Genomic DNA, 22,038 nt, shown 5'->3' on the forward strand with positions numbered 1-22,038 from the left:
GATATGGTTTGATCCGAATAAATGCTACTAATTTTGAAGCTGGTTTGCATCCTATTTTTAGAGATTCAGATATTAATACTTTAAGGGAGCTCAAAATTCAAAACAAAGAGTGTGAGGAGTTCTATATATATTTTGAGCATCATATTCTTGGTGATGAAGATGCTATAGGGTGTGATGAAGCTGGTGATCCTCATACTTCTAATGATAACAGTGATGATGATGACTACGAGAGTGCTGAAGATGAGCTGTACAAGCCCCCACCTCCTAGTGTTGACCAATCCGACACTGATATCGAAGAGGAGCATGCAAGAGTAATGAAAAAGAAGAAGGTTGCAGTAACTGTTCTCTAAACGAAAAAAAAGTTACTAATGAAGATATTTATGTACTTAGCAATTCTCCTAAATGTCAAAAGAAGAAGGAATATAAGAAAGTGAGGAGGAGTTAAAGACTGCAAGAACGGGCTACACAGTCAAACCCACCACAACAATCAACAACAAGTTCAATTGATGGTATTTCTGCAGAAATTTTGGCCGCAACAAGTAATGAAACAGCTTCAAGAATGTTTCAATTCACTCCCACCCTTAGATTTAAGTCTTAATTGAAGTCTTAAATTGATGAATATAATTGTTTAGTATTTTGAATATATGATTGTTTAGTATTTTGTGCATATTTTCTTTGGACTTAATTCCTATTTTGAATTAAACAATATATTATGCAATTATACTAATGTTTCTATGTAGGTTTTCTTTTGATTTAGTAACACAGACTTCAAGTGTTCAGTCTCTTTTTAGATTTACCTCTGTAATTAGAAACAATCTTTTAGAAGCTTAGATATTATAACAATGCTCTTATGGCTATTATGGTTATGTGATTTCTTTCTTTTATTTTATGATTGTGAATATTATATTCATTAACACCAACATCCATGATAAATCATATAATGATTCAAAAATATTTATTCATAACTGCATTTATAATAATACAATTATAAATACTACTACATTCATGCATCGGCTATCTAATTTGATTCACTCGAAACTCTTGCTCCACACATTCACAATAATTTTAATTAAAATACCAACCATAAAATACATGACATTTCTAAATCTACTATTAAAAATTTTGCTTAGAGTTTTGTGATTTCTACAATCCATTTTCAATTTCACAATTATCACCTCCAAATCAATTAATTTATCTTTCACTTTCTGCTTAGAACTTTCTGATTTCTCCACATCTAAAGAACTTACAGTATGACAAATTGTCCTGTAATAAGAACCAAAAAACATACCATAAATGAGAGATATGAATTTTAATTTAATGGAACACTCAAAACTCAAAAAATAAAAATAAATTGAATTAACAATTACCTTATAATTTAGACACCCTAAAAATAATCTATTTGGATTCTCCACTTTTCTAGACTTGTATATTGTTGCATATAGTTGACAGTTACATTTGAAAACGATTTTATTGCTGAAACCTCTTCCATGTGTTGAGTCATCCCTATAATTTTAACCGCTGCCTTCATTCCTTTATCTTTGGCACCTTGTGCTTCTAGAGCTTTCGGTGCTATTCATTATGCGTTGTGCTAAGGTTTTGTTTCAGGGTGAATAATTGAGGATTATGGACAATTAGGATTTGAGGTATGTTAAAGTTAAACAACATTCAAGGATCAATTTCTTCTCATCATTTAGAGTAATTCCAATGTAGTATTTAAGTGACACCTCAATCACATTAACAGTCTGCATCAAAAGCGCCGTTAGTCTTATTAACAGAAAGATGTAACGTGTCCATGTTTTATTTTTTGAAAAATTTAATTGTTACTTTTTTTTCACGATATAAATTATCGAATGCGAAATCCTCAGGAACTTATTTGTCACTTTACACTAATAATAATCATCATTGCTCCATAATTAATATTGTCACTATTTTTTAAATTTTTTAAATTATTCTTTATATATTAATGACTAAATAATTAAATATTTTTTCAAAAAATTATATATAAAATATTTTAACCTCCAAGATATTTATTTTTAAAAAATTATTTTTAATAGATCTATTTAAATTATGAAAATGATTAATTTTTAGTATAGTAATATTTTTTGTCTTAATTATCTTATAATAAAATGTGTTACAATTTTGTTTCCAAAAATAATAGGTTATATTTCATTAATTATTGAAAAATAAAATACAAAGATGTGAAAAAACATGACAGCATAATAAAAGGTGGGAATTTCCAAAAATACTACACTGAAGGTATTCATCCAACGGTACGTGGTCGAAAAACGAAGAAAAAATCTTAAAGAAGAAAGAATGATAAATAAAATTGAATGCAACTAAGAGCTTGCCTCATGGAAATGACGACCTAAATTGGGAGTTCTTTGGATTTCACGGAGTAACTTGACAGAGCTTGCTAGAATGGCAGACGGCATAGAAGTAGAACCTTCAAAAATCAACTGGTTGCGAGCTTTCCAGCAGTTCCAGTAAATGATGGCAAGCAATTGAAGATTACGGTCAGTATTCTTCAACGGGTTAAGTATCTCTGTTGATGCAATCCACCATGTCCAAAAGTCTGAGGGGGAAGACAATCATGAAGATAACTCTGAGACCATACGTCTTTAATTCTAGAGTAATCGATTAAACAATGAGTGACTGTTTCCGTTGTTTCATGACAGCAGGAGAATATTGGTGATATAGATGGGAAGCGGTGATGAATCTGAGCAAGCACCGGAAGCCGGCCATGGAGAGCTTTTCAGATAAATAATATAATTTTGTGAGGCAAGTTCAACTTCCATAAATCAATCCACGACTTTTTCTATTGCATATAATTAGGGCAAAGCTCCAGAGGCAGATGGTAAAATAAATAGCCAATTCTGTAACCTGAAGCTGTATCATATTGCTTGGATTTGTTCAAATCCCATTGTAATTTGTCCCTACTTTGCTGAATTTTAACTGACAAAATCCTGTTTGCAACGTTTTGGAAAAATAATTATTGAATAAAACTTTGATTCCAATTTCTGTCTTCACTAATTAGATCTTTAACTCTTGAAACCAATTCAGAAATAGCCTGTCTATTTGGCATGTCAGAAATTATTAAAGGATACGGAGGAGACAGCTAAGGATCCTCAAATGTTCGGATATTCTTACCAGTACCCACAGTCCAATTAAGATCCTTTTCAACAATCTTTCGTCCTTCCAGTATGCTTCTCCATCCCCAAGAAGGTAAGACTCCATTTTTTGCTGTTATAGCATTACCATTGCTAAAGTATTTACCTCTTAGGATTTTGAATAATAAGGAAGTAGGCTGTGTTATGAGTCGCCAAAACTGTTTGCCTAAAAGTGCCAGATTTTGGATTCTGAGATCTTTAAATCCAAGGCCTCCTTCTTTTCGTGGGCGAGTCATAGTGTCCCACCTAATCCAAGCCATCCGCCTTTCAGAACATTTTTGTCCCCACCAGAACTGAGAAAGTAGAGAGTGAATTTCCGAAATTAAGCCATCAGGCAACTTGAAGCAAGACAATGTATAAATAGGAATAGCTTCTCCCACTGCCTTAAACAATACGTGTCTACCACCTGACGAAAGAAGATTGCGTTTCCATGCTTGGATTTTTTTTCGAACCTTTTCTTTGATCATATTAAAAGAAGCATTTTTCGATTTAGAGACTGTAGAAGGCAAACTAAGGTATTTATCATGAGCCCCAATATGATTAATATTCATAGAGTTAGCCAGTAGTGTACGAGTATTGGAGGAAGTGTTGTGGCTAAAAAATACAGCAGATTTATTAAGATTTACCCTCTGGCCACTGATGCTTTCATAAGAATTTAGTAAATACAGTATATTTGAACATGCTTCAGGATTAGCCTTATAGAATAAGATGGAATCATCAGCAAATAGGAGGTAGTTGACCTTGGGACATCGCCTATGTATCTGAAGACGCTGAATTAGTCTGTTTTGTTCTGCCTTATGTAGCAAGAAGGAGAGACCTTATGCACATAAAAGAAAAAGATCGGGAGATAGAAGATCTCCTTGTCGAATACCTCTATTTGGTTTGAAGAAATCATAAGGTTGTCCTTCCACAATAATAGAATAAGAAACAGTTGTCACTAATTCTCGAATCCACATGATCAATCGGGAGTTAAAACCAAACTTCTCCAATATAAACTAAAGAAAGTGTCATTCCACCTTATTATATGCCTTACTCATATCTAATTTTAGCGTCATTTCATTTTCGAGTCCCCTTTTTTTGTTCTTCAAGTAATGCATATACTTGTGAGCAATTAGGATATTATCAGAGATTAATCTGCCTTTAATAAAAGCGCATTGTGTAGAGCTAATTAGTCTATTCATCATACCATGAAGTCTATGTACAAATACTTTGGAGATAATCTTGTAAAAGACTGAAGATATGTTTATTAGTCTTATCTGAGTCATATTTTTAGCATAAAAAATATTGGGGATAAGACATATCTGAATGTGATTAAAACTCTTCAAAATTCTGTCCCCAAGAAAGAAATTCTTAATTGCTCAAAACACATCACCACTAAGTATGTTTCAGAAACTTTAAAAAAATTTTGTTATCTAACATATATATTAAAAATTTGATTAAAATTAATCAAAACATCAATTTATACGACGAGAATAATTTTCGAATATATAATTAAAAATAATAAGAATACAAAATTGCTTAATATAAAATTTTTTAAACTAGCTCGGGAGTATATTTTACTTTCATATAGAAAAAATCGAAGAAAAAACTTTTTATTATAAAAATAATTTGAAAATGATATACAACAAAAAAAATTATAAATGAAGAATAATAATATCCACCCATAAAAATTAGCAATAATGTTTTAGACTATTATAGTAATTTAGTATTCAATTTGTAATTTTAGTTGTAGGTTTTATAGAAGTAAAAAAAAAATATATGCTAATATAAATATGAAATTAAGAGGATTAGGGCTCAAACTTCAAACAGACGGCCTCTGCCCTCAGAAGTTCTGACTCAGACTCACCCTCACTCCAGCGGCGCCGGCGACATTCATTCGCAGCACAGGCAGCACCGGCCACTGGCGTCTCTAGCTCTCTCTCCCTCACGTCTCGAACGCACCGGAATCAGATATCATCCCTTCCTCTCTCATAGCTCTCTCTCTCTCGTAGCTCAGCCCAGAGCAAAGAGAGCACCGGCGGCGACGACGACTCGGCTCTCTCCCTCCCACCGGCTTCCCTGGCTCTCTCTCCCTCACAGCTGCGAAGGCGCTCTCTCTCTCTCTGTCTCAGCTCTGCGGCGGACGCGGTGACGTGGTCTTGTTCTCCGCCGGCGACGTCCTCTTCGTTCTTTATTTAGCTTGTAAGCAACTGATGCTTTGGTTTGTATATATTTTTATAGCTGCGTGCTTTACATTCGTTTACATTTCTTTTATTTTATATTAGATGTTGATATAGATATATTAGTTACATTAATAGAAGTCTTTAAAAAATGCAGTTAGTTATCCTCAGACTTAGATTGGGTTCGTGCACACACAAACCCTTAGCAGCTCAAACCCGCGGGTTCGGGAACTGCGATTTACTCCCTCCGGCCACCGCGTTCACAGGTTGTTATTCCTTTTCTTTCTTTCTGTCGTTTGTTGGTTCGAATCTGCTTCTCTTTCTCATTTACTATTAGTATGCTCAGTTAGTATGCTATTTCTCTCTCTTCTTTTGTTTTGGAACTGTTGTGTTGTTCTGGAAGTTTTATTTGGGTTTCAGTTTGATTGTTAAATTGTTCTATTTGTGTTCTAGTTTTTGTTGTTGCTAAATACTGTATTTTATTTTTATTGTATGTTGAGATGTAATGTCGACTATTTAGACTAGTTTAATGTTGAGTTTGATATATTTCTATATTTTTAGGTGAAATCTTACTTCTCACATGAACTTTTCATAATTTTGACTGAACTGCAGAAAAAAAAACAATTAGTGATTGACTTTTTTAGTTTAAAACCAATCCAAACACATCAGAAATCTATACTTGGTTTAGTTGAAAGAAAAATTGTGCTCAGCTCTTAACAGATGAGTGCAGTGTTGGTTATGCCATTTGAATTTGTCTTAAAAGGTTTGATTGTGTTTTGTTGTTTTATTTTGTCTGATAAATCAGATATACCTTCTGCTCAGTAAGAGAGCTTGATTTAGGTAACATTTACCGAAGTCATATTGGACCGTCTCTCTGCAGGTTTGTCCTGCAGCCCTGGGTTTCATAACGTGGCACTGGCATTTCCATTGGGAATGATGAATAATCCAATATTTAGGCCTTTGATACCATTATGTCACACTACTTGTTCCTTGACCCCAGCTTATCGTCTCTTTTCGCAATACAATTACTTTTTTTCTCAACCTACCTTTCTATCCAATGCACTGCAGAATTATATCAATTCTGATAACCCTTACCATGGCCAAAAGATCCATTCCCAGATTCTGAAATCTGGCTTTGTTCCAAACACTAACATCTCCATAAAGTTACTGATATTGTATCTTAAATGCAATTGTTTAAGGTATGCACGCCAGATGTTTGATGGTTTACATGACAAAACTTTAACTGCATATAACTATATGATCAGTGGCTATCTCAAACAAGGGCAAGTAGAAGAGTCACTTGGCTTGGTGCATAGGCTTTTAGTGTCTGGTGAAAGGCTTGATGGGTTTACTTTTTCAATGGTGTTAAAGGCATCTACTTTGGGTTGTGGTGTTGCTATGATTAGTGATCTAGGCAGAATGGTACATGCCCATATAATCAAATCTGATGCTGAGAAAGATGAAGTTCTTTATACATCACTAATTGATTCTTATGTTAAGAATGGGAGAGTTGCTTTTGCTAGGACTGTGTTCGATGTGATGTCTGAGAAGAATGTGATATGTTCTACGTCCCTCATCTCTGGTTACATGGATCAAGGCTCCACCAAGGATGCAGAATGTATATTTCACAGGACATTGAACAAGGATGTAGTGGTGTTTAATGCAATGATTGAAGGCTACAGTCGAACAGCTGAATTTGCCATGAAATCTCTTGATGTTTACATTGACATGCAGAGAATGAACTTCAGGCCAAATATGTCTACATTTGCTAGCATAATTGGTGCTTGCTCAATGCTTGCATCATTTGAAATTGGTCAACAAGTACAAAGTCAGCTGATGAAGACTCCATTTTTTATGAACATTAAATTAGGAAGTGCTCTTATAGACATGTATTGCAAATGTGGAAGAATTGTAGATGCCCGAAGAGTTTTTGACCACATGCTTGAGAGGAATGTATTTACATGGACATCCATGATTGATGGATATGGTAAGAATGGGTTTCCTGATGAAGCACTTGAGCTGTTCAAAACGATGCAGAAGGATGACTTTATTGTACCCAATTTTGTAACATTCCTCAGTGCTCTCTCAGCTTGTGCACATGCTGGGCTTGTAGAAAAGGGTTGGGAGATCTTTGAGAGAATGAACAATGAGTACATGGTAAAACCAGGGATGGAGCACTATGCTTGCATGGTTGATATGTTAGGACGTGCAGGGAGGCTGAATCAGGCATGGGAATTTGTCATGAGGATGCCTGAGAAGCCCAATTCCGATGTGTGGGCTGCTCTACTTAGTTCATGCAGACTCCATGGTAACGTAGAGATGGCAAAATTAGCTGCAGATGAGCTTTTTAAGCTAAATTCTGATGGAAGGCCGGGGGCATATGTTGCACTATCCAATACTTTGGCTGATGCTGGGAAATGGGATAGTGTTAGTGAGCTTAGGGAAATAATGAAAGAGAGGGGAATATCAAAAAACACTGCTCGCAGTTGGGTTGGAGCTGACAGTGTTTATTAATCCACACATGCAGGTGCAAAGTTGCACAAGAAGGAATATATCTTACTTTTGTGATGCTCAATACATTTGATTACTTATTTATTTAAGCATCAGATGTTCATATAAGGCTAACCAACCATGGATTCTTATGGTAGTGATGCTGCAGTAAAATTTTACAGTTTTGATTGAACTTCTTATAAATGTCTGATAGAACAACTGAAAGAACTGCAGTGTTCAGTATGAAATTAGAAGTTAATTGTTACCTGAGGTCTTCCCTGAACCTTTTTGTCAAAAAATACTTCTCAAACTTGAGTGATGACATATGGTATTTTTGTTTGTTGGCTGTCAGTTTTGAAGGGGGGGGGGGGGGGGGAGGCGGCTTATGGTAAGCTCTAGTCTAGTGATAAAGGCTTGTGGTTGACTATTGTAAGATTAGTTTGTCAGTTGTTATTGTTTATCGAAGACAATAAACAATATCAGTAAGTTGAGTCCATCATGCAATGCTTTACTATGATTTTCTGTTTCTATTGATGTACTCAGTTGACAGAATTATTAAGGATTTACAATGCTTGTTCTAAGATTGTGCAAGTGTTTGCTCAAGGCCACAAATGAGATGCAAAGTTCCATGTTAAATAAAATTGCGATGATTTTGATCATTTCCAAGGATGTTTTGTCCCCTCTTGCATAAGTACCTCTAATACTGCAAAAATGAGTTATAGCTTCTTTTCACGAGCCAATTCTTAATTAACATTAATAGCTATCCGGTTTGTTATTTTTGTGATTAGAGGTCTGCAATTATCCTTTCCTGAAGTGGTATTGTCAATTGATTTAATGTTTTCATTATGTTTTGGGTTGTTTTCTGGCCATTGCAAGGAAGTAAATAAATCCTGGCCTTTTGTTGTTGTTTTCAGTTTCAAATTTGTCACGATGAAATTAAAAAGCAAAACTGAAAAGTGCGCCATGGAAAAGAAGAGGAAAAGGAAGCTGGAAAAAATTGTTGACGTTGAGACAGATAGTACATTGAATGCTGAAGGTATAATATTTTGATAGATGTTTTTTCTTCCCCTTTTTGAAATGTTATCATGTAGCATTTATTTATTAATGAAACAACTGGCTTACTGTACTGTTTCAGTGGATAATGGAATGCAAGTTGGAAAGGAGAAAAAGGAGAAATCTTCTATCAATAGAAAGAGGAAGAATAAAGATAAAAATCGTCGCAAGGGTGAAGTTGATTTAGAGGAGAATAGTGGTGAGCTAGTGTCAATAAGCATTGAATTTCATTTTAATGGTTCATCAAAGTGCCATATGTTGATATTAAATTTGTTTCCACTTCTATTAGATGGGATTGTTCATGACCATCCTTCTGAAGCTCAAGAAATCAAAGATACTGAGGAGCATGGAGATGCTGATACTGGAGCAGCCATCAAATCCCGTAATTAACAATTTGGTTTTATTTATTGGAAATAAAATGTCCCTTCTGAACTTCCATTTATTTTTCGTTACTCATGGAATTTGTCTTTCTCTTGTAGGTAAAAAGAAATCTAAAAAGAAGAGGAAAAAGGAAGCTAGTTTTGTAAATGAGGTGGAAAATCCTCCAAAAAAAGGAGGGGACCCTGATCAGGATCAAATTTATGTTATTTCTTCTGGGGATGAGGACTTCTCAAAAGGAATGAGAAGTATGAATTTTCAAATGGATTGGGATTAGTTTGCATTTCTTTAGAAAAATTGTGCCCATTGATCTTATATTTGCATGATTCATGCATGGATAATGGACTTATATCGTAAGCATTTATAGTCGTAACATGATTAATATTTATCTACCCAACTTTACTGATCCTGAAGCAAGTTGGATTCAAATTCATCATTTTTATTTTTCTGCATTGATGTCTGCTGTGCCTATTATTTCTGACGTGGTTACTTAAAACTGCAGAGTGGATCACGGAATACCATCAAAGTAGACCAGGGCTGAATATATTGCAGGAGCAAATTGATGAATTCATAACTGCTCATGAGGAAAAACTGGAGCAGGTAAAATGTTTAATAACCCTCTTGCATTTATTTCCCAGCTTTGAAAAATAACAATTGGAGCAGTGGTAGACTTTAACATTTTCCTATTGTTAATCCCTTCTGTTCAAAACTACACATTTGAAATGTATATCTGTTCTCCATAATCTGGCTGAATCCTAAGCCGTTTTATATATTGTTAAATCATATGAAGTTATTCTCTTCCAATGATATTTTGATATTTAACAATCCATTGCCAAATGTAAGATCTTAACATTAATTTACTCCATATCTTTGGTTTCCAATGTTATGCACAATACAGGAAAGGATAGAGAGAGAAGAACGTGCAGCAGAAGGGGGTTGGACTGTTGTTGTACATCATAAGGGTAGGAAGAAAACTACCGACGCCGAAAGCGGGGTAGCTGTGGGATCTGTTGCACAAGCTGCAGTGGAGAACAAAATGGCAAAAAAGAAGAATAAAGAAGTGAAGGGAGATTTCTACCGGTTTCAAAAGAAAGAAGCCCAGAGGAATGGTATGAGCTGCATTGAATTTATCATTTCAATTTCAAAAACAAATAGTCTAATCAATTGGTGTATGCAGAAGCTTCCTTACTTTTATTTTGAATTTCTAAGTCATAACTTTGTACAGGATTTGTTGAATTTGCACCTTATTTTTATTGAGATAAATCATTTTTGCTTTTCTTGCAGAGATCATGATGCTGCAGAGCAAATTTGAAGACGACAAAAAGAGACTGCAGCAATTAAGAGCTGCCAGAAAATTTAGACCTTATTAACAGTTTTCTAGAGCACAGGGATCCAATTCTTTTTTCTTTCACCCTTTGGGATCATGGGAAAATACCCTAGGGTTGGAATGGATCATAGAGATGGAAAATCTTAAATAGAACGGTTTAAAAGTCCCAATTTTGTAGCTGCTGTCAATTTATTTATTATTACTATAGGTGAATTCTTAATGTAATTTTGAGTAGTTGTTTTACAACGTTGGCGAAACTTCTTAGGTCCTATTTCCCTTGACATAGTAGCTTTGTTAAATTATTATTATTATTTAGGTATTTTGTGGTTTAATCTCTGAGATCAACACAATATTAGCGAAATTGAAGAAATATTTCAGTCAAACCACTAAAACTTGGTTAATAGTTAATTTATCTGGTGATCTCAAAAGAGAGACAAAGGAGATATAGATGCTAGTCTCCCTAAAAAAATTCTGAATGATGAATTATCATTGTTGATATTGAAATATGTCCATTCGCGTTTACTAATTGAAATGACAAATACAAATTCCCACTGTCATATAAATGGCAATACACCTAAATATGAATTGGTCAATTCTGTTAGTATTTAAATTTTGATTAATTTATTTTTTGTAATAAAATTTGATTTTTTAAAAATAATTTATTTTTATTTTTTATAAATTAAATATTAATTTTTAACTTTTTTTTAGTAATTTAATACCATTTTTTAGACATCAAACAAATTTGCAATGCTAGCTGAATCTCTTTAATTAAGTGATTGCCATAAAAATTTAAACCATCTTATTTGCATATGATTACGATAAATTACATAAAAACTTAAGAAATGAAAAATACCCAACACTTTTTTCTTTGAATTCAATCTTCTCATGTAATCTTGTACCTTTTGCTGTTTTGTCATTTTTTTTTTTGGTATGAATTTTGTCATTTTTTTTACCATGACAATTTTACCTTAATAAGACCCAAATTCCACCATGACCTCTTTGGTCTTCTTCCCTACCTCCCATCCAAATTTCCACTTCTCACCGTTCGAACGCTCCGTGGCTTCCCAGCCGTTGCCGGAGGATTATTCTCCGGCTGCTGGCGCAAGGCAGTGACCAACTCCACAAAAGCACTTAGTATGAACTTGTGCAACTTCTTGTCATTCAAATTTATATGACAAAACAAGAGCTCTTCCATGAAATCCCAATCCACCCTTTGGTTGTTCCTTACCCTTGCATCCACCATTCCTTGCATGGAATTCTTGAAATCCTCATAAGGGCTCTCCGAAGATGCCAACACGGCCACACAGTTATCCACAAGCCTATGATCACGTTCACTATAATCACGATCGTGATGATTATGACCTTGGACATAAGTTTTTGCACTATGATATAATTGTGAAGATGGTGATGAATTATTATGTGTTGATACTGAAGTTGAATTTGATATAATTTCATCGTCGTCACCTCTCAGAGTCGTATTCCTAAACGAATATGACTCTCTCAGAGTCGTATTCCTAAACGAATATGACTCTGAGAGTGCACGTGGCATAAAGAATCTATTAGATCCACGTAGATGAATTATGTCATCATAAAAAATAGGAGAAGATCCTACTTTTATACCTTTGTGTTCATCATCATAGCTTTTTTCTTCCGCTACCTTTTTAGATTTATTACACTCCTTATTTTTTGTGGCGGTTGTGGTGGCAGTGATAGTGGCAGTGGTAGCTTCTTCATCGTCGTCTTTTAGATAAAGCGACTTGAAATTCTCGAAGAGGAAGCGATCCACATCGGCTAGGGTCGCTTCTTCATCTTTGTTGGTGTCTTTTTTCTTGTTTTCCAAGGCAAAAGAAGGTGTCCTTGGATGCTTGCAACTTGAGAGAACCCATTTCTTAGAGGGTACTAAATGAATTTGTGGGTGAGAAGTGTTTTTGATCTTGGATATGTAATGTTTAAGAGATTTTTTAATCTTCTTGGGCATGATTTGGTTATGATTTTAGTGAAGGTTTTGGAGAGTGTAGTGGTTTATAAAAGAAATAAAATTGACGTTTCTATGGTGCATAATTATTATAGCAATTTAATTTAATTTGACGGAATTAGGAATTTGGTGAAAAGCATGGTTGAGAATTCAAACTTTTTACCGAATCTCTTTTAAAAAAAAAAATATTTGATTCTATAAAAAGATGGGTATTCTTGCTTAGCAAGATCTTTAATATTTTAGTATCATTTTTTGACAAATTTGGAGAATACTTGGGAGATTGTTTCTGCTTTTCAGAAAACAAATCTTTATGCTTAGAAAAACAGTCAAAGGTGTTGATATTATTTCCCAACATTACCGAGATTTTATTTTTATCTTTCTTTTTTTTCTTTTCTTTTTTTTGGTAAAATGCAATTTTCTTGATGTGGAAATCAATATTTTTCTTTTTCTTATCTCTTCTTTTCTCTTTCCTATTTTATGAAATTCTTTTAAATAAATAGATGATGATATTATTTCGTGGGGCACAAAAATTTATTTCATGAAAATATGAAATTAAAGAATGTCTCTATTTAGATGCCAATTTAAGTGCACTAACAATTATGCTTTGAAACTCCGGGAGAACATTGAATTGGAAAAACATAAACTTCCGCGTAAGTATTAACGGTTAATTGACTTAATTCAGAGCTAACAATAACATACAACCGTATCACGAATTTATTAATGCAAGTTATTTAGTAATATATTTAGTAAAATAAAGGTTATTTATTAGACACGTTAATATTTAAGGTTTAGGGGAAAAAATAAGTGTGTTGATTCTAATGTTCAATTATTTTATAAAAGTACAAAAAAAAAACAGCTACTAAATTAATTATTGTATATTTATGTATAAATAAATATATGTATTGTTTAATTTATTTTTAATATATATTTAATATTTTATATAAATAACTAATTTTATGACTATTTTTTGTGTGTCAAAAAACGTAGTTATTATTTTATTTTTATACAGAAATATTTTTAAGTTTTTGTTATATTTTTCCCCTTTTCTAATTAAATGTTTTTCTAATGATATAATATTCAATTGATTCCTAATGCACTAAGTAAAGCAAATAATACGATACCAATGAATTATATCTAAAATGACATAATTTTTCTATATTCACCTAAAAAATTGTGGATTTAAGTCTCTTTAGTTTTAGTAAAAAAAAAGGAGATGTTTTTATAAAGATGCGTAAAATATCTTTTTGTAAAAACGTTTATATGTCATATTATTATTGGACGTATTAATGAACCGGTTATTTTTAAATTTCTTAACAAATTAAAATAAAACCATTTTTTTTATAATAATGATAATAAACCCCATTTTTTTAGGGATCTAATTGTATTTTTAAATTTTTAGGAATTTAAATGTCTGCAAAATAAAAAGTCAGAGATATATTTATTTTTTTATCAAAAAAATTTAAAGATATTTGATTTAGATGTTGTAATTCGATCGAATCAAACCGGGTCAAATAATTATAATGCAAACAAATGAGTTTATTATTGTTGTTATAATAAATCGATTTTGTTCTGATTTATAAAAAAATAAATTATTAATCAATTTAATAAAAATATTTAATAATAACATAATAATATAAACATCTTAAAAAAAATATTTTTAATATTTTTATTAAAGTAGTCTAAAAAAACAAATAATACGATAAATGTGGTGTATTCGTTAATCAAATTGGCATTCGGTGCGCCTTATTGTTGTTATTATTTTTAGTTTAGCAACGTGTGTATTTTAAATTTGGATATATATATTATTTAATTATAATATATATCAATTGATTTTTTTTCGTCTTACACATATAAAATCTAACTACTTGCGATATACAGAGATATCATACAGATAAAGTAATGAGATCATTAACTCCTATAAATGAATAGAATTTTAAAAGTATATATTATATACAGAGAAAAGAATGTGCCACGTATAGAATATATTTGATCATATTTTAAAATTTGCCAAATTAGAAATAAATGATAATGTATTACATATGTTATTGTGCATAAATACACCCTATTGCTCACCATTGGTTCAATTAAGATATTTTAAACCAAGTTGAACTTGATTCGTAATAAATGCTGCTAACCTCTGGCCTCTAATCTCAGCGAGGATGTTGGACTGTTGGTAAAATAAAAAAAAGTCTAATTATTTTTAATTGAGATAATAAAAATCACACATAATAAAAGTTATAATTATGGTGAATAATGCTTTATTTTTTTCATTTTAACAATTTTCTATATTAGAGTTTTTTTCCCTAATGATATATATTTACCTAATAGAATTAGAGCTGACAATAACTAGACTAAGATAGGTTTTGGACCCTGATGAATCCAACAAATTTTAGTAGTAGGGACAAAATTTATATAACATAGTAATAATTTTTACAATAAAAATAATATGTGTATACAAAAATTAAATATTAAATTATATATTAATCACTATATATTTGTGTATAAATATATATATTGTTTAACTTATTTTTATTGTGTACTTATATTTTAATAGATAATTATTTTTTATGTATATATAGCATAATTATTGTTATGATTATATTTTATTATTGTAAAATGTGATTAGCCTTCAAAATATCTAATATACAAATTAAAACACTAAAATAGTAATTTAAATAATAATATATAATTTAAAATTCTATTGTTTTAGGTTTTATATTTTTTAAAAATTAAGTAATTTTTCTCTTAACACTACCGTCAAAATTTCTCTCTTTCCATATATATTACTAAACAATTATTTAGAAATTCACTTCCCAACACAATTAGAAGCCGACTCTTATTGATATTCATAGTTAAAAAAGTTCTTCCAATTAATACAGTTGCTACACAAAAATTAAAGCTAATTTGAAAAGAAGATAAATAATATTTCTTTGAGTTAATTTTTAAAAAAGAACACTAATTTCATCTAAATCTGAGAATTGATCATTCTAACGAATATCTAAAATAAAATTTTTAAATTGACAATTAAATACCAAAAGTTGAATAAAAAATTATTGTGGGGTCAAATTTAATAATTTAATGAGGGCAAATAAATATTATTATTATATACTACTCAAAAAAATTTCAAATTGTAGTGAGGGCGCTTGCCCCCACACCTCTATACTTGGATCCGTCCCTGCCGATCATAATCCTACCCGCGGGTTGAAAATTTTATTAAAACTCTACTCTATTTTATCCTACCTGTGGGTTGAGAATTTCTCAACCCTAATGCTACCCACACCCTAAAATTTTAAACTCTATTTTATCCTATCCTACCTGCAAAAATATCAAATTTTTTCAAAATAAACATAAAATTCAATCATTTTAAATTTTATACATATTAATAACATAACAAATAAAAAATTAATACTCTAAATTACTAAATTAATTAATTAATTTTAATAATTATTTATTTATTATAAGTTATTACATAATAAAAATTATGAATTTTACTCTTATTTTTTTCACTATTTAAATGGATTGGACCGAATTGAGCATCCGCAAATATGAACTGCCAAAAATGCTAAAATTTCCTTTTGGATGAATATTTCATTTCACTAAGAAGAGGCATCATTCGCATCATATTTGTTGGATGATGAGTTAAATGTGGTTTGCTCTTCTTTTTTGTTTTCTTATGTTTAATTTATTAATCTTACGTGGCGCGCGTTACACTTTTCAATATTCGTTAGTGAAAAATAATGTTAAGTGGATAAGTTATTTTTATAATCATGTTTAATTATTATTTTTTCTTCTTTTTATACATCTCTTTTATCTTCAATTGATTTTTATTGTTCTGCTAATAAACTATTGGAGTGAATTAGTTAAATTTAGAGTAAGCAATTAAAATGGTATTAAAAAATTTATATTACTAATAATTTTTTTTAAAAACTGTTAACGATAAATAAATATTTAAAAAATTAAAAATTAGACACCAAAAATTAAATATATATTATAAAATAAATTTTAAAGATAAAATTTTGATATAAATTTTTGTAATTATTATTATAAAAATAAAATTTTTTATTCTTAAAATTTAATAATTTTCTATTAGGTGAATTTTTTTTATTTTTTTATGTGAATGACTATATTTTTTTAGAAAATAAAAACTATAGATATCAAATTTTGTTTTAAACTTTTTTGTGTACTTTTTAAATATTTATTTTAATGTTGTTACAAAAATTCAAATTAAATAAATAAATAATTTGATAAATATAATTTTTTTGTTATTTACAAAAAATATAATATTTATTAATTTTTTTGTATTTTTAAATTATTAAGAAATTATTTTATCGATAATATTTTTTAAGAACATTTGTGTCAGCAATTGAATCTTTAAAATACCAAATAAATAATTAATGTGTTTAACTTATTATCAAAATAATTTGATTATGTAACATTACCGTTAGTTGTTATTATTATTTGGTATTTTGCCCTATGTTTAAACAAAAAACATCTGTAAATAAAAGAAATTATCTTAAGATCTATTTTTTATTGATAATGATATAGAACTAAGTCTAATTAAATAGAAAGATGTAAGGTAATCTATTCTTATATATATATTTATCTTATTATGAAACAAAAGAATGACCCTAATAAACATTATACAGAAACTAATTTGTAATAAAAATACAAACTTAAAACATGTTGTAAATAATAATAATAATAATAATAATAATAATAATAATAATAATAATAATAATAATAATAATAATAATGTGAATTATTTTGGTCAAGCTACTAATAAGTTATCTATGTAGTAAATGTTAATTAGAATTGAGAGGTGGATAGTCATTGGTGTGAGGAAAATAGAAAATGTCTTATCAAATGGCATTGGTGAAAACATGCGTACTTCAATGCTAAAGATTCTCATAACAGAAATACCAGAAAGACTTTTTCACAAACACAAACAAAGAAAACAAAACAAAGAGAAAAAAAAAGAGAGAGGGAGAGGGAGAGGGGAGAGAGATGGCTACTAGCAACAATGGAACAGCGGCAGCAAAGGAAAGGGAAAAGGAAGAGAGGAGGAGGAGGATCGCAGAGAGAGGTAGCGACAGGATGGCATTGATCACTGGTAAGATCAATACCCTTCCTCCGCAACCTCCCTCTGGAACCTCTTCCCCAAGACAATCCTACCATCACCAAACGCAATCATTAGGAAATTTCGATAAGCATTTGGATAATGCTGATGATCTTCCTCGTCATTTGCGTCCTCAATCTTTGTCCCCTGCATTTGCTTCTGAATATGAAGAAGAGTTCATGGGTAATATTCACATTTAATGTTTTTATTCGCAAAAACAATTAGTTTGATTCAATTTTTAGCTGCTAAGGTTAAAACGAAATGAATGAAAGGAACTAATTATATTTATGGTTACAAAATTTATATATCAATTAATCAATCTTCTTGTTAATATATTGGATAAAATGATGATCACGATTATATTTGCAATCCAATTAATAAAATTTTTGAAGAACTAAATTCCCTTGGAATAATCATCACCCGATACAATAATAAAATCGTCATTGCAATAGTAAAAATTTTGAAATTCATCTCCATAGTTCTTGGCTATGGCCGATTGGAAATGCATGATCTTATGCATGCAGCAATAAAAAATAAAATAAAAATTGCAATTATGTAATGACCCTTAGAAAATAGTGACTAGTTAGTGTGAGAGGAATCTGATAGTGTAGGTGATGACACCAGATTAGAAATGCATGATCTTATGCATGCTTCAGTTATATTTCATATAATTTGATTTTTAATATTTGAATGAAAAAGGGAAAATAATAAGTTAAAATGCAAAGAAATTTCATAATATTTACAACGAATACATACATGTTATATTTTTAGGTCATGCAAATTTATAATTTATATTGAGTTTAATATTGATATGATATTTATTTAGATGATATTTAATTGTATTTAATAATATAATTTAGATATATCCATAATTTTTTTGAGAATATTGTTGTATTTTTTTAGGTGGTTCTGAGAATGAACAAGATTCCTCTACAGCTTTGTCAAGGTTAAAACATCAGGGTGGATTTAGGTACTCAAATTTTAAAGATTATGATATTCAGAAACAATTAGAGCAACAAGATTCTGAAGAAGATAATATGTCAAAGAATATTGATGGCTATGAAGGCAATAGTGGCAAAATAAAACTGCCGCTGGCTTCAAAGGCTGCTCAGATGAAAGCAGCCCTTGAAGCAAAGCGGTCAATGAGAACCGGACCGCCTAAGCCGGCACCATTCTTCTCCTCAAGAGAGCTCAACGCATGCATCATAGCTTCTGAGACAAAAAGAGCACTCAGCTCTTTGATGATAGCAATGATAGTTGTGTTCTGTTACATGATCTCGGCTAGGGTGGAAGCCATGAGACCACTTTACATACTCTTGATAACCAATGTCACAATCGTGCTGAGTCGCTTGTATAGCGAAAAAGCGAAGCTTCTAGAAGAAACCAATGGCGTAAACGAAGACCCTGTGGATCTACAAAGCTGGGGAGATGCAGTGAAACTCTTGGAGAGAGGTTTGGTTGCATATCAAGCCATTAGAGGGATTTTCATAGATTGCAGTATTTACTTAGTGATTGTTGTATGCGGTGTTTCAATGGTTTAATGTTTTTGTTACGGTAATGTTAAAAAGACAAGAAAACAGTCAGAATTTGTTTTATTTAGTATTTATTAATTGCTGTAGTAATTAATGAATACTAAATAAAATAAGTTCTGATTGATTTTAACTAAATTTTTTGTTATCAAATATTTTTGTTCTGCTATTAGGGTTTGTTTGTTTCGAATTTTGTTTTCTGAGTGAGACTTCTTCATTTGAGTGTTTGTTTGGTTTAAATTCTTATTGTGGAATGGAAAATGATATAGTTTCTAAAACAATTTTGATGGAACTAAATAAAGAGTTTATTTTTCATTTAGAAAAGAATTTGAAGCAAACTACTCTTGAGGAGGAAGCTAACTTTTGTTCTTGTTAAGTAGCAAGAATGTGAAGTTTATAGAAGTTTTTTCTTTTGTAAATTTAATTTAAAGGAAGATTATGGTTTAATTTGAATTCAATGTTGTAACAGATAAAAATGTGCCAAAAAATTATGTTAATAAATCGATAAAAATATGGTGATAAAACAATTGATACCGTTGTAAATATGACTCGATTGATACGGTTGTAAATATGACTCTTTTAAAAGCGTGTCCATAATTTAAAAACGTGATTTTTTTATATTTATTTTTCATTTTTTGACATACTTTTAAAGTATTATAATAAATTATTTTTTTATAGTGATATTATTAGAGGGTAAAATCTCTATAAATTCCATACATGTGAAAACACTTATGTGTCGTATTATTATTGGGCGTATTAATGAATCAATTATTTTTAAATTTTTTAACAAATTAAAATAAAACCAATTTTTTTATAACAATAACAATAAACTCAATTGTTATCATATTCAGTCAAACCGACCAATTTACAAAATTTATTGGACCATATTTTTTTATTTTTTTAAAATAAAAATCAGGAATATATTTATTTTTTTATCAAAAAATTTAAACATAATTCGATTCAAATTGTGTAAATCGATCAAATCAAATTATATCTAATAATTATAATATGAACAACTAAATTTATTATTATTACTATAATAAATCAATTTTATTTTAATTATTAAAAAATAAATTATTAACCAATTTAATAAAAATATCTAATAATATCATAACATATCTAAACGTCTTTTTTTTAGTGTCTTTCTCCACATTCTAAATATCCAAACTTTCTAGACACCATCGTATATATTTGATTTGTTTTATTAGGTATTATTCAATTGTACTCTTTATTTTAGCCATGTGCATCACTGAATCTCATTACACCTTCTTGATCGAGTGTTATTTCATATTTACTAATAGAACTTGTTTGATTGCATGTGACTTAATAAAAGTTACGGTTTCCATCCATATTAATAATTACTGAGGCCTACCACCAACCAATTTTTCTTTGCATGATATGTAGCAATCATGCCTATCTGCTATATATTGACACTCACGCGCACACACATATATATAGATTGTGTGGTTCCAATTCCATTTGTAAATAAAGGATGGGGCTACTGTTCCAAGTTTATTTTTTCTCCAAAATCTTTTAAATACATCGAGAAAAAAGTTTTTTTTTGTTTATATATTAATATGTATATATATAATTTACAGCGAAAATTCACATACAATTATCTACATATAAAATTTATAGTTAAAAATTATTAAATAATAATTTAGTTAAAGTTTTAAAATCATCTAACAAATTTCAAATATCAACTTCATATGAAAGATAATTATATATAATTTTTATCAGAATTTATTAATGTAAAAAATAAGAGGTTTATTAAAATATATTAATATATATATATATAATAATGGTGCTACAGTGTACATGATTAAATCCTTTTGGTAGTTAAGTTTAATTAAGTTATCCTAATAGTTTATGGGCACAATAAAAATTATTAAAATTGTGTAAATTGACACTTTAAATAAGGTGAGAATTGATGAGGTATATTGAGATATTCATTAAAATATAATAAGACTTAATTGTAGACTTGGTTACAAATATATATTTGTTTATCTAGCATTTTTCTAAAATATAAAGTCATTTATATACTTCTAATTTACCAACTATTAAAAACAACTATACACAACACATTTTATAAAATTATACGCCCTCCGGTTAGACTGCCTAGTATTTAAATCACAGTCCTAGTATTTAAATTATACTAATTTACTATTAAATTTCAACATCAATTTATTAATAAGAGATAAGTCCTTTTCAATGATTCAATCTCTTTTGTTTTTCCTGTGACTAAATTAAACCGCCATTTATTTGGTTAATGTTATGATGACATATGAGCTATCGAAAGCATGAGGTTATTTGTTGCATTTATTATTAGAGCAAAGATTTGTTAGAATATTTTCTTTCTTTTTTGAACCTTATATTATACTTGTGTAACTTAGAAGCCATAGCACATATGTGTAGGACCAAAAATGTTTGAAAAACAATAAAAAATGGTCTAAATTAACTTAAAGTTGTTTTATTTTATATTTATTAATTATTTTTAAAATAATATATAATATTAAATTTAATAAGTATATAATTTTAGATATTATATACATAAAATTATAAATGTCAACTTAAATAAAATAATTCTAAATTTTGTTTCCTTATATTACTGATGTATATAAAATATATAAAATTAGACATTTAATTATTATTTGCATATCAATACCATTGATTGGAATGATATAAATATATTTTGTTTTTATTCAAAAATTATTTTTAATATGAAAATGAAGATGGTGATTTAGTTAAATATTAATAGTTGAAGTGTATTATAGTATTATAGATGTGTAAAAAAGTGTCTAACACACTTACACACATCTTGTGTGTTAGGCCAGAATGTTGACA

At 29.9% G+C, this 22,038-nt stretch overlaps 3 protein-coding genes across 5 annotated transcripts; 2 read left to right on the top strand and 1 right to left on the bottom strand.

Moving 5' to 3' along the window:
- The first annotated feature begins 4,860 nt into the window (after positions 1–4,860).
- LOC112709852 (uncharacterized) lies at positions 4,861–10,906 on the top strand. 3 transcript variants are annotated; one of them, XR_011865220.1, is made up of 10 exons: positions 4,964–5,348; positions 5,484–5,592; positions 6,132–7,853; positions 8,731–8,852; positions 8,952–9,068; positions 9,159–9,251; positions 9,349–9,495; positions 9,750–9,847; positions 10,146–10,356; positions 10,532–10,906. XR_011865220.1 is itself a non-coding variant. In XM_025761838.3 (9 exons), the coding sequence occupies exons 3-9, from the start codon at positions 8,747–8,749 to the stop codon at positions 10,615–10,617; spliced, it is 858 nt and encodes a 285-aa protein (XP_025617623.1). In that variant the 5' UTR covers positions 4,861–5,348; positions 5,484–5,592; positions 8,731–8,746; the 3' UTR covers positions 10,618–10,906. The 3 variants fall into 3 exon arrangements, 1 of the variants encoding a protein (XP_025617623.1); XR_011865219.1 differs by having other exon boundaries at positions 6,207–7,853; XM_025761838.3 differs by lacking the exon at positions 6,132–7,853 and having other exon boundaries at positions 4,861–5,348.
- A 444-nt stretch (positions 10,907–11,350) lies between these two features.
- Positions 11,351–12,620, bottom strand: LOC112709854 (transcription repressor OFP14-like). The gene has a single exon (XM_025761840.3). The coding sequence runs from the start codon at positions 12,550–12,552 to the stop codon at positions 11,587–11,589; it is 966 nt and encodes a 321-aa protein (XP_025617625.1). The 5' UTR covers positions 12,553–12,620; the 3' UTR covers positions 11,351–11,586.
- Positions 12,621–17,394: 4,774 nt separating this feature from the next.
- On the top strand, positions 17,395–19,354 carry LOC112712767 (uncharacterized). Its single transcript, XM_025765688.3, has 2 exons — positions 17,395–17,848; positions 18,569–19,354. The coding sequence occupies exons 1-2, from the start codon at positions 17,554–17,556 to the stop codon at positions 19,204–19,206; spliced, it is 933 nt and encodes a 310-aa protein (XP_025621473.1). The 5' UTR covers positions 17,395–17,553; the 3' UTR covers positions 19,207–19,354.
- Positions 19,355–22,038: the final 2,684 nt, after the last annotated feature.

Source organism: Arachis hypogaea, chromosome 9, assembly GCF_003086295.3.
Source record: "Arachis hypogaea cultivar Tifrunner chromosome 9, arahy.Tifrunner.gnm2.J5K5, whole genome shotgun sequence".
NCBI classification, from domain to species: Eukaryota; Viridiplantae; Streptophyta; class Magnoliopsida; order Fabales; family Fabaceae; genus Arachis; species Arachis hypogaea.

Bases quoted from the DNA above. Each gene is read 5' to 3' on its own strand.
- LOC112709852 (XM_025761838.3), top strand. From the start codon at position 8,747: ATGAAATTAAAAAGCAAAACTGAAAAGTGCGCCATGGAAAAGAAGAGG. The intron at 9,496-9,749 runs GTATGAATTTTC...TTAAAACTGCAG, and splicing joins CTTCTCAAAAGGAATGAGAA to AGTGGATCACGGAATACCAT. The intron at 9,848-10,145 runs GTAAAATGTTTA...TGCACAATACAG, and splicing joins ATGAGGAAAAACTGGAGCAG to GAAAGGATAGAGAGAGAAGA.
- LOC112709854 (XM_025761840.3), bottom strand. From the start codon at position 12,552: ATGCCCAAGAAGATTAAAAAATCTCTTAAACATTACATATCCAAGATC.
- LOC112712767 (XM_025765688.3), top strand. From the start codon at position 17,554: ATGGCTACTAGCAACAATGGAACAGCGGCAGCAAAGGAAAGGGAAAAG. The intron at 17,849-18,568 runs GTAATATTCACA...GTATTTTTTTAG, and splicing joins ATATGAAGAAGAGTTCATGG to GTGGTTCTGAGAATGAACAA.